The following is a 12,565-nucleotide window of genomic DNA, read 5'->3' as shown; positions in this document are numbered from 1 at the left end:
GTTCAATACAAGATAGACAATAGTGATAAAAAGTGTACCGGTCCAGGCAGGATTGAACCTGTGTTAACTCTAACACAGAATAAAAATCTGATGCCTTGTACGTGTAACTACTGGCTCACCCAAGCAGAATTATCATCCTTTTACAAAAAGGAGGAATATAGTTTTAATATTTTATAAACCTTTTAAAGTACAATTATAAACTTTCCAACTGGACTGGTTTTGAGAACGAACTTTGCTGTCATAAACCTTCCTTGTCAGGAGGTGAAAGCCAAATTTGCATTGTATAAGAACACAATTCGTTTAAATCCTAAGAAAGAAATGGATTATCAGCCACACTAGTTTTTGTGGATCGAAGTGGGAGGGATCAAAAGGGTTAAAAATATGAAACAATAATTTTTTCTGAGGTATTTTTTTTAGCTCGATATACTTAAAACTAACTGTACACACACAAATAATAGTGACACCGCTAGACAACTAAATAAAAAAACTGAAGTTGTCACTTCAAGGATTACAGACCGTTACAATCGTTAACTGGAATTGATTTAATGTTTATTTAAACATCGGATAGTTTGTTTTGCACATGTTAAGCTAAGAAAAATATTATCTGAGAAAAAAAATTATTGTTTCATATTTTTAACCCTTTTGATACCGCCCCTTTCAACCACCGCTAAACTAGTGGAGCTAATGATCAGTTTCTTCCCTATGAAAATTTGTCTGTTTTTTATACAATGCAAATTGGTGGCTCTCAAATTGGGACTAGTATTTTTGTTCATTGGGAGGTTAAACTACTTAGGTTAAATAATGTTTAGATTTAATAGTCTGATAAAGAAAACAAGATAATGTGTACCAAGCATCTGGTACTGTAATTGAGTTGAGATCACAAAAATGCATTAACATCTTGTTATCGAATTCCAGTAATACTGTGTTATGTGAGCTACGCATAGAGTATGCCGCGTTCAGTGGGATTGTGACAAGAATAAACTTACCATCAGTGGTGGAATCAGAGAGGTTCCCGCCACCGGACGTCGCTCCTCCTGACTCTCTGTCGGAGCTGCCCCGGACTCCTGAGTCAGCACTGCAAGAGCCCCGGTCCCCTGCGGCGGGGGCCAAGCCTGTGGTGGGGCCTGCGGTGGGGGTGACTCCGCCTCCGTTCACTCCCCGAGACACAGACACAGAAGCCAGTGACTCCTGGTCACTCAGACATCCTGCTGCCGACAGTTGTCTTCTGGCCTGGAGACAAAATCTTCGTTGTAAACCAATAATAAATTTTGAGCATTAGCGAAGAACTTTATTGGGTTTGCTAATTTACTGAGAGATCTAGCAAAGTTTCACTTCTGTCTGTCTCTTTACGAAATACGTCGAAATATAGATTTGAAATTTTGTATGAACCTTCAATTCTACATAAGCAAGATCAAGTTCGATGATGGTATATGTCTCTTCGTGTGATTCGGCTGAGCATAAGCAAAGGCTATCACTTAGGGTGATATTTCAAGAATAATTTGAGCTACTATTCTTGCAGCTATTTATTATTGAGCTATTACATAATTGGATAGTTTTCAAACACCAACTCTTACTATCTAGTTCATATACTTTTTATAAAAGCAGTTTCCAAATTTTAGTTTTTTAAATGAAATTCCCACATTTATTTTTTAAATAAAAGTCAACCAGTGGTTATTTTCATTCTCTATTGAGGATGCAGTGCAGTGCTGACTGTGAACTATGGGCGAACAGTCTGACCTGTGTACGGCTATCCCTCCCTTCATCTACCGTTATCATTACAACAGGTCCAATTTAATCTGCTGCAATCCTGTTATTCTTGTTGCTTTTATATCCTACTGTAAACTACTTTTCAATTTATAACATTTCACTCTTAAACACTTAAAAATTAAATCCACACAATTTTACCTCTTTTATTACATTTTCAATTTAAAAAATATTGAATATTCAGTCCGTTATTAATGTAAGCAAGAGCAACTCGAGTCTGCGCACAGGCGTCATAGCCCATGCAGGCTTATTTCCGGACAGTGCTTTTTTATGGTGTTTTTTTTTGTTTCAAGCTACTTTCTCCAATTAAAAAAAATTGTTTTCAGTTATAAAGTTTATTTTTTAAGATTTTATTATTATACATCTATTCAGGAAATAAATAGGAAAAATTCGAGTCAATATTGACTTAAACTCTGCATAAAACTTCGTTTCAACAGCCAAGATCGAGTTCTACGGTAGTACAGGGCTGTGCATTTTATTTATGTAGTCTGCTTATAAAGTACCAAGTGTTAGTTGACTATATCTTTTCAATTTACATGACATTAACACTTATTGTGCTAAATAACAATACTTTACATACCATTCTGACTCATATTTATGTACCAAGAGTCAAAGAGTGTTTAATAAGATTCTTATTGGCATAGGTATAGTCACCCTATGTCTCTAATATCAATCATAACCTTTATTATTTACATTTTCTTATTTTTATTTAATAAAGGAAAGAGTCCCAATCAGTTATTGAAGTTGAATATACAATCACTAAACATAGAAAAGATGTAACCCAAGATTTAAAAAAACGAATGATTTTTTTTAATAAAAAAAAATAATAAAGTTTATCTAGAATTTTACATGAAAGTGAATTTTAATATACCTAAACTAACAACGTTGGTATAAATTAGAGATTTTAAGACTACCCTTGTGTAAGATCAGCGTGACGGGAAGGTAGGGGTTTAAGTATTCGAGACATGTGCGGCAAGGGGGCAGCGTCGTGTTTGGTATTCCTGAGTCATATCAGCAGCTCAGCTCAGCACCGCCTCAGCACTGCTACATCAGCTTTTGGCACCAGCATGCAAATATTTCATCTGTACGATTCTATCCAGCATTCCATCCAGCTTTGTGATGAACTTCACTTACACGGACATTGTCATTATTGACGTTCTGTATTTTTCATTTTAGCAGTTTTTTTTACGGTTTATTCAGTCAGAGATTTCATGTGTCAAATGTTGAAAACATATTATAATTACTTAAAAGTGCAGCAAAGTTAGTAACTTCGATGAACAAGTAGTAGAGTATAATGTATTGGGTAGTGTAGTATAATTTGTTTTTTTAATCTTTGGGAGTAAACAAGTTAAAACTATCCCCCAAAGAATAGTTCTGCAATAAATACGGTAATGTCGTGGAATAAGCCTTATAATATAATATGAATAAATTAATTTTTAATACAAACTACAATTTTGAAAGTATTTTAAAGAGATATCCAGTGCAGTGAGCAAAAAGATAAGTTACTGGAAGCAAAGTTATGGTTGCAATAATTTATGGTAATTTCAAGCATATGAAAAATTATACATGTGCTATATTATGAAGTTATTGTAAATTCCCTCAATAGGCATAATATAAATGTATTACAGATAATGTTTAATAAAACAAAGTAGCCTTGAAACTTTTTAGTTTTTAATTATACTGACATGTTTCAGGACAAAGCCCATGATCACAGTAAGAGTAATAAGTTAACCTCAAAATACCACAATTAAAATAATTAAAAGATAAATATTATGTAGAAAACATGCTTTGTTAGACTATGTGATTTAGTTGGTAAATGCTCATGATTTTTTTAATTAGCATACTTTGTCTAAAATAATATTTTAGTACTAACTTGCATAGTGTTCAATAAATTTTGAGGATCTTTATACAGATAGTTATTTTTATACATAATTTGTTACATTTTTCACCTTTTATTGCAAAAGTTATTTTCTAGTCCTTTGTAGGAATTATTAGATGTGATTAAATGTTCAGCCAAAATGGATTTATAGTCTGATTAATTTATTTTAGTGCCTGAATGTGTTCTCGAAATCTTGACTTAAGATTTTAACCGATTTGACCAATGTAATATTTATCACATTCACTGCATGTTAATTTGTAGATTTCTGACTTCTCAAATTTATTCAAACACAGATTAAAATTTTTTTGGATGAATTTGAAACTTTTTTAGTTTTATAACGCAATTTCAATTTTGATTTACTAAAGGTTTTTTAGATTGGTTTATTTAGTTTTGTGTTGTTTGGTAAATAAATATATTCCTTAGTTTCTTTTTCCAAGTAAATTTTAAATTGCACAATAATTTTGCAAGTGATCTTTTCACTACAAAACTTGTTAAATTTAAACATCTAAAGTTTTATAAAACAGTATTAGAACATAATTTTTCACTATAAACATAAACCGTTTGAGTGACTTGGTTTTACAACATACGATTACGTTAAAATATAGATATCTTCACTTGGTCTATTGTTTAGTTATATTATATTGGAAATATAACGTTATCCTTATGAAGCACATCATCTCGTTATAACAGGTCTTACAGGGGTGTCTACATCTTGTTATCAAGTCATGTTCACAAGCCTGAGATCTACAGAAAATAGTCTACTAAGCCTTGGCTTGTTGGTATGCAGCTCACACCATCTCACCTCACCTGGAGGTGTTTCGTGTGTGCTTCCCTCGCCCCTGAATAACCAATATCCTCTTGTATTTGTAGTTTTCAATAACTCCGGCCCACTATAATTTCTAACCTGCCTTTAATGCAGTTTAAATATGCACTTTACGGTGATGCAATCAATTTTGTGTTTGGAAAATTTGTTTTGTACGGCTAATATAAATTTATAGCTATTTAAGATGACTTTCGTGAATACAGAAAAAGATGACAATTTTTTTTATTACTCCACGTGAAATTACAAGTACTTGAGTCGGAAATTTATGTGTTTGGTAATTAGGGCCAAATAAAAACTGCTGAACATAAAATTGTGAAATGTTTATAGCATGTACATGAGTTACAGCTTCAGGGAGTGGCGTTTTTTATTCATGAAATATTAATTTCTATAAGAAAAATATTCAAAATCATCTCATTTTCTTAAATTATATTTAACACGCAAGATGTTACACCTGCAGAAGTTTGCACCAATTTTTGAAATTCTGTAGTATTATTATGATTAACAATATCATGAACTTCAGAACTCATCTATTCTCAAACATTTCTTCACAAGACTTTGACAAATGTTAGTAGTTTACTAAATTATTTCAAAATAATTAAAATGTTGTGGTCCCCTGCATACAGTTTGGCAATACCCCCTGATACAAACATTTAAATTTATAAATGTAATCACTCACATATAATAAATTCAAGTTACATTTTGCAAGTTGGTCTTTTATTAAACACATTTTCCTTTGAAGCACAAACAAATTTTTTATTTATATGCTGAATAAAGTACATGCAGCAATTTGTTCAAGCGAGCTCCTGGGTAGTCTAATTTTACGGCAACTTGTACAATACTTGTAATATATTTTTTGTTGACATAGTTTTATTAGTAGGTAATTTAAAATAATCTATTCTGAGACAGAGTTAGTCAAAGTAATTACATGAATTTTTTGAGATGATTTCCTACTGAAGGAAGATAAAAAATAATAAAAAAACGTGTTAATAAAAAAAACATAATTTCCTTAAGTCATAAATGAATAAAAGCATGTCATATTTGAGCCTAATTACACAATTGCCTACATTTTCTACTTTAAATGTCTGTTATTACATGTGAAACGATAACAAAAATCCTATAAAGCTATGAATATAACATGAACAAATACTTTCCAAATCCAAATCCGATTACACTATCTTACTTCATGCAAATAGCTACTGCCTCCCCAAACACTGACTTGCTACTATGGCTTAAAAACCCTCATACATTAATCCAAAATTCATAAACTTGCTCCCGGACAAACCCAAAAATTTAACAACCATGAAGCAAAGGAAACAGGGCATCTCCAAATGGCTGATTTTATGAGTCATTTTACTGATGAATTTACCACATAGTGGAATCATTTCAACTAAGAAGAAGCCGTAAATAAAGAACAAGAACAGAATAAATTAATTGTAACCTTCTTTTCTGTCACACCATTTCTGTACTCTAAGTATACCAATAAAGATGTATTATATTGTTGCTATATTGTGTTGTAATTGTTCAAGCAATTGGACATGGTCTACTTTTCAAAAGAAATAAAATCTAGACAAAATTTAGCTCAGTAATTTTATCCATAACTCAAAGAAGTGTTCATTTGAATACAGATTACAATACTTGTAAATTTTAATTTTGTATACCTATAACATTGCAAGTGACACTAAAAATATCGGTTAAGTTTATGGAGATGTAAAGGAGGATGGATATGGATTTTATTACTTTACTGAGTTAATAAAAGCTGCTTATAAAGATAACTTTAAGTAAGAAATCCAACTAAATTGCAATTTGAAACAAACTAATAGTTTAAGTGCAATACAATAGAATAGAAAGGTATACACACTGTATTCTTACCTTTAAATAAACTAAAAGTTAAATTAGAATATTACAAGTTTTCCTTTTGTTCTACAATTTCTGAAAACAAAGGAATTGTTTCGAGCGGAGAAAGCAAAGTTGGCAATCGGGGTGAAAGGTATGAAGATTGCTTTCTTATTTTCCAAATCAGAAGACAAACTTTTAGATGAAAAGTCTTTGACTGTCTATAAGTATTTAATTTTAACACAAAACTGCTAAAAAATGCACTAGATTTAATACAATTTATTAAATATTTGTCACTTGATTATGGCTAAATGTATTTGCCGAAATATACCGTTTTGGCAAGAATTTCCTTGGTTGGATTGATTGAATTCTTATCGGAATTTCAACTTTCTTACTACAGAGAATAGGAATTATTTGTTACAAACGTAACATTTCTCGAATATCATTCTAATAATAAATTTTTATTCCATAATTAACACTAATATGAGACACTAATAATCCCATCTTCATCTTTGAAGTTGTGAAATATTATTTCAAAGAGCCTGTTAAATATAATTAACTGTTCTGTGTGAAAATTGTTTGGTGGTAGCATGTTTAACTAATTTAACCACTATTTTAATTAGTTAAACAATTATAGTGTGTGAATTCTATAAGGAGTAAACATTGTTTTCATGCTGGTTTTAGATTTCAGCTATTAGGTAAGTACTGATCTTCCTAGAAAATGTCCTTAAACATAAGATGATTAGAATTTGACTGCGAAGACTCCCTTTGAAGGAGTCAGAAGAACTATAGTAGATAAAAGTTCGCTGGACTCTTATTTTGAATTAATGTACCAATTCCAGCTCTAAATCTTGTAAAATATTACCAATATTTTTCAGTTTATATAGAAACAAACACGTAAATAGTATCATTGTTAATGTACAATGTTAGCAAATTTTTACTATTAGATTTAAAACACAAAGTTACAATCTAACTTTCACTATAAATTTAAAGACTGTTATAAAACCTATCTTAGTTCACTTTTGACAGAAGTAGGCTTCTCTGATCTGTGACACATGTTTTTTGATTGGGAAAGAAGACAAAATTGTAATGTATTGAATTACAATAATAATTATAATAATAATAATTATTATACATATTATAAATTGTTACTGGCAAGTTAAAGCCACAGCCAAAGACCAACTGTATGATCTATGATGCTGTGACGTCATATGGGGTGATTAGTTTGAATAAATGCCATTGGCTGTTCTCATCACGCCACCAGATCACACCACCTACCACTTCCAGTGTCCTGCCCTTGTCTCGCTCTCTGTTACCCTCCAACCTTAACCGAGCACAGTCGACGATGTAAACTAATTCAGTCTTTTATTCCGATTCCCCAATCAACTATAAAACAAAAAGTATTAAGAATGAAGTAAATTGCAATGGCAATAAATATACACTTTTGACGATTCTCTTACTCGTGGTAACAAGGCTCAAGAACTCGACATTGGCGTCGGAAATATAATTAACTTGAAACAGCAGTGCTCATGCACGTACGAAGCCTATGAAATTGCGGGTAACTGCTAGTATTACTTAAACTTACACTATTTATTTATTGTACATTCAACATCCTTCTTTATCCCGCATAATTAGAAGAACTCTGACACAATTAATTAAGTTCTCCACTATAAGTCCTTCCCTTCCTTGGATAATGGAGACAGACTGCTCAGTTTTGAGTAGTTAATATTGTATGGATAAAGTGTTGGTTAATTGAAATGAGGTAAAACTCGAGGGAAGCTACTACGAGTGAGCCACTCACAGTTTATGAGGACTATAACTTCCACTTAGCTGATGTTACTTCACTCTCTTCAGTAGTTCACCCGTTATTAATTTCTCCACTTGTCATAGTAATTCAATTACTAAGTTTTACGAGAACTTGACAAGTCGGCCAAGACGAGCGGTTCTGAAGAGATGAAATGAATAAAACTCCGTTTCTCGATGTTAAATGTTACATCGCAATATTGCACTCATTAGAGTAATTAACTGGTAACGAGACGAGAACAATTATCTTCAGAACATTTTGTACGAGTTTCCCATGATTACAACATCCTAACGTAGGAGCGTAAACAAAATATTGATTATAAAATTAAAATAAACGTAACCAATCAAATTAAAACTGATTGTACAAACAGCGTTCTTAAACTTCTAAACCAAATTTCAGCTCCATCACACACAGGAGTGCTGTATTCTCATTTAACAAAGTTGTGCCGCTGTGATTCCACAATATTACAGCTTCAAAGGACATCTTTTAATATCTTCAAGGGCTACAAGATATTACTTCTTTTGGTCTTTGAATGTTTTCGTAAATAAATATGAAACTTCAGACAGTAGCTAAAGATTAAACCCATTTTGACGGCTTTTGAAGTCCAGGGTGGTATTCCTCTTAAAATAGCCATATTTACAATATATTGTAAACAGCTTTGTTTACGCTACACTTTATTTACTTTACATATCAATTTATAAAAATGTAATCAGTTTAAATTTGTTCCAGTAGGTAACGATTCCTTACAAGTTAGACATATCTCAATTCATAAGCAGTAAAAAAACGCCAATCTCACTTGCAGATTTTTTTTTACTCATGCAAATTTAAATCATGTGATTCTTTTAATTGTACTATTATGGACTAACAGTGAAAACTAAATTGAATTGTCTTGGAAAATTCTGTTTTTTCTTTATACACTGTAATGATTTTTTTGTGAATTGTTGCTGAAAATTACTACCAGTATACTATTAAAACTTTCTACTATAAATATTAGTTTAATTCTTTGTTAGTCACTAATAATGATGGCAAACTAATTTTTTAAAAGAAATGTCATTTATTAAACTGAAATCCAGCTTAGTTAGGATTTTTATGTCCACAGCTAGGGACATAACAAGGATCATTGTAAAAACCATTCTGTGTTGTAATGAGGTGAGACAACCGAATAAAATTATTTTTATTTTATACTTTTCTAAAATTAAAATAAATAATCTGTCGTTAAGTTTCTATTTTCAATATCTACATAATAAGTCAACGATTTTTTTAAACAGTGGGTTTTATTAATAAATGCAAAATTCATGCGTATTTAATAAATTGCAAAATAAAATGTTTTATAACGAAATATAAAACTTGTGAGTGATGATCATAACAATTTAATCAAGATTTATATAAACAAGACTATTTGTATTTTGTTATACTACATATTTTTACTGCAAAAATCTGTATTAGATGATTCTTTATATTAAACTCAAGCGATAGGTAAACATTAATTAGGCTCACATGGATTTAAACATGTTATTGCATAATTAGCCAACAGCCTCTCATTAGTTAGATAGTATTTTTAATGTGAACACAATATGAATTTTCTGGATACTGTTGCAGCCTATCAGCATGATCATTTATGAATGAAAAAGTTTCGGGTAAAACACAGAGTGATACTTTTCTGTTTTTCTTGCCACATTTCTCGTATGTCAGCTATGTGTACTATAAAGTACTACACCTTTGTAACTAATTTATTCTTGACATGTAATGAAAGCATAATCAATAGCAAGAACTGGCAGTGAGTCATTATATTATTTAGCAGAAATTCATGGAATTTAGAGGTTGCATGTACCTCACACTGCAGCCTCCATGACTTATTGTATAACTCTCAGAGAAATAGAAAAGTGAGGAGTGCTAAGGTTATGAGAAGACCCATCTGATTGTGCCTCCCATACAGTTGATGGAAAGAGGTTACATCAGTCATTCAGGTAGAGAACTCTGTAACAGTGCTGTTGGTGGGAGGTATAAGTAGACTTGCCATACGTCCCGGTTTGGCCGGGACAGTCCCGGTTTTGCAAACTTGTCCCGGTGTCCCCCCCGGTTGCCTGCTTGTCCCGGTCACGTCAGAGGAGCCGAATGTTTAAAACAATTGAGCTAGGCCTAGTTGTAGTTTAGTCTAGATGTTCACGACTACACAACACTTTGTAGTGAAAATCTACAAGTATTTTCACATTTACACTGTAAGGGTTACTCAACTCAAAGAATTCTGCGGATTTGCAGATATTGAATACATCAAATTAATACAACACGGAAATACTAGATTTCTCTCCCTTATGCCAGCAATTGAAAGGATGATTCAAAAGTTTTCTGCTTTGAAAAAGTACTTCATGTCTCGGAAAATGTGTCCATCTCTGATAAAGAACTTCTTTGATAATGAGAGAGGTGAAATGTTCCTATGGTTTGTACATGGTCAGCTAGCATTGTTTAATAAAACTATTTTAGCCGAAAAAAACAAATCCAGTGCTATTGATGTTCCTTCAAAAGTTGAAGGAACATTCGCAAGAAAGAAAGGAGTCTAACTTCATCCCATATGGAGCAAAAACGGTCCTTAAAACACTTAGGGGTAAAGGCAATGTTGACTGTAACCAAATGACCTGTGATTTTAACGAATTTTACAGTAGGTCTATTTCTTACATTACACTTTGGGAAGATAGTTTTGGAGAAGCTCAAGATTTCGTCTGGGTCAATGAAAACAGCATTTCATGGGAAAACATTGAAAGAACTGCAGAAGTAATTAATAAAAGTATCGGAAAACTCGAGATAAACATCGACGAACTTTTTGACGAGGTTGTCCTTGCCAAGAGATTTTGGGCAAAGTATGGGAAAAAGAAGACGAAAAGAAACCAAGTGAAGAAAAATGGATGGAGCTGTTCCATTCTTTTAAACAGCAGAATATTTCAGTGCCAAATCTTGGACTTATAATTGAATATGTTTACTGTCTTCCTGGAACATCTGCTCCAGTTGAGAGAGTTTTCTCCATGATGAACATTGCCTGGAGTGATGATCGAGGATTAATGCACGAATCCACAGTTCGAAATTTAATGTTATGCAAAGTTAACTTTGCAGTTAGCTACACTGCAAAGCTACACTTTTTCTTGACGAATGTACATTTCTTAAAGAAATTGTAATAAAGATTTTTGACTATTTTGACTGAATTTTATGAAAAAATAAAAAAACAAAAAGGACTTATTGAGAAAGATTTGCTCTAGTGAAAAATACGAATGGTATAAAAAATAAGCCTTGCTTTTACATTTTATAGCTGTCAATGTTTTTAAGGTATAGCCTGAAGTAACCTTGTATTGTTTAATAGTTTCAATTTATTTAATGAAAGCCGTGTAAAAATATAATCCAAACTATATTTTGATTGTTATAAGATATAATCACTTTTATACTATTTAGAAATTAAATTAAATTCATACAATTATTCACAAAGTTTTTTGGTTTTTATTTTTAATTTGACTTCATATTTATCCCCCCCACGCATTTCGAACAGAGGCGTCCCGGTTGGCCGGTGAAAAATTATGACAAGCCTAGGTATAAGAAGCCCACAGTAGTTTGGTTGAGAGATCACAACCTTCTAGGCATCAGGATCCACTTCAGAGTAGCAATTCCTAATGCTTGGGAGAGGATGACTACTCTTCCAGCAACCTAACACCACAATCTTGCTCAAAGATAACCCCACTGAGATACAAAAACAGTTACGAGGTCTGCACATTACTGGAAAATATTGAGTCACACTCAATAGTGACAAGCAAACCTTTTTCACCCAGTCAGAGATGATCCCACTGTGGGAACTTTGATGATGATACCAACCGAAGGCTTCAATAAAGACTAGAATATCAAAAGGAAACAATGATATTACAGATGATCAAAACATCTTAATTTGTTCTGTGCTACGGTTAAAGTAGCTTTGATCAACCGTGTGTCACAAATTCTGATAATTTCAGATGCTGTATTTAGATCAAAGATTAGATCTGATGGAATGTATCCTGTAAGAGGTAAGGCAGCTGGATCGTTTCCACTAAATTACCTTACTGATTGAATAATTATCATCCATCGTTGAGTACGGTTCATTATGATCTACTGACCTCCATGAGTTGTTGGTCTTTGAGATCCAGTTGTGCTGCCAGACTTAAGCTCCTCTCTGCTTCATCCCTGGCATGTCTCAGAAGACTCCAACGCTCTCTCTCACGCTCTTCTCTCTCTTGGACTAGGCTCTCCTCACTCTCTCGCATCCTCTGTGAACATTTTATTCTGTTATTGGACAGGAGAATTCGGGTAGTTGCCAGATTTGGGTTCCTCTCTATTTTGTTCCAGGTGTATTTCGGTAACTCAGTATTTCTTTCAATCCAGAGGATTGTTTACCAAAGATGAATGATAAAGGGAAAAACCTGGTATCAGTTATTTTAATAAAAAGTTTTAA

The 12,565-nt window shown here is 32.5% G+C and overlaps 1 protein-coding gene across 2 annotated transcripts in view; it reads right to left on the bottom strand.

The window, feature by feature from the left end:
- The window catches only part of LOC124366387 (kazrin), a 184,905-nt gene that overhangs the window by 51,062 nt on the left and 121,278 nt on the right, over positions 1 to 12,565 (bottom strand). For both annotated transcript variants that reach the window (XM_046822905.1, XM_046822906.1), the window contains exons 7-8: positions 12,231 to 12,380; positions 987 to 1,230 (exon numbers count right to left, since the gene is read on the bottom strand). In XM_046822905.1, coding sequence (XP_046678861.1) covers positions 987 to 1,230; positions 12,231 to 12,380 — 394 coding nt within the window. The remainder of the gene's footprint in view (positions 1 to 986; positions 1,231 to 12,230; positions 12,381 to 12,565) is intronic.

The sequence above is a fragment of the Homalodisca vitripennis genome, chromosome 7 (genome assembly GCF_021130785.1).
Source record: "Homalodisca vitripennis isolate AUS2020 chromosome 7, UT_GWSS_2.1, whole genome shotgun sequence".
Lineage (NCBI taxonomy): Eukaryota > Metazoa > Arthropoda > Insecta > Hemiptera > Cicadellidae > Homalodisca > Homalodisca vitripennis.
This window is presented reverse-complemented; position numbering and strand designations above follow the sequence as displayed.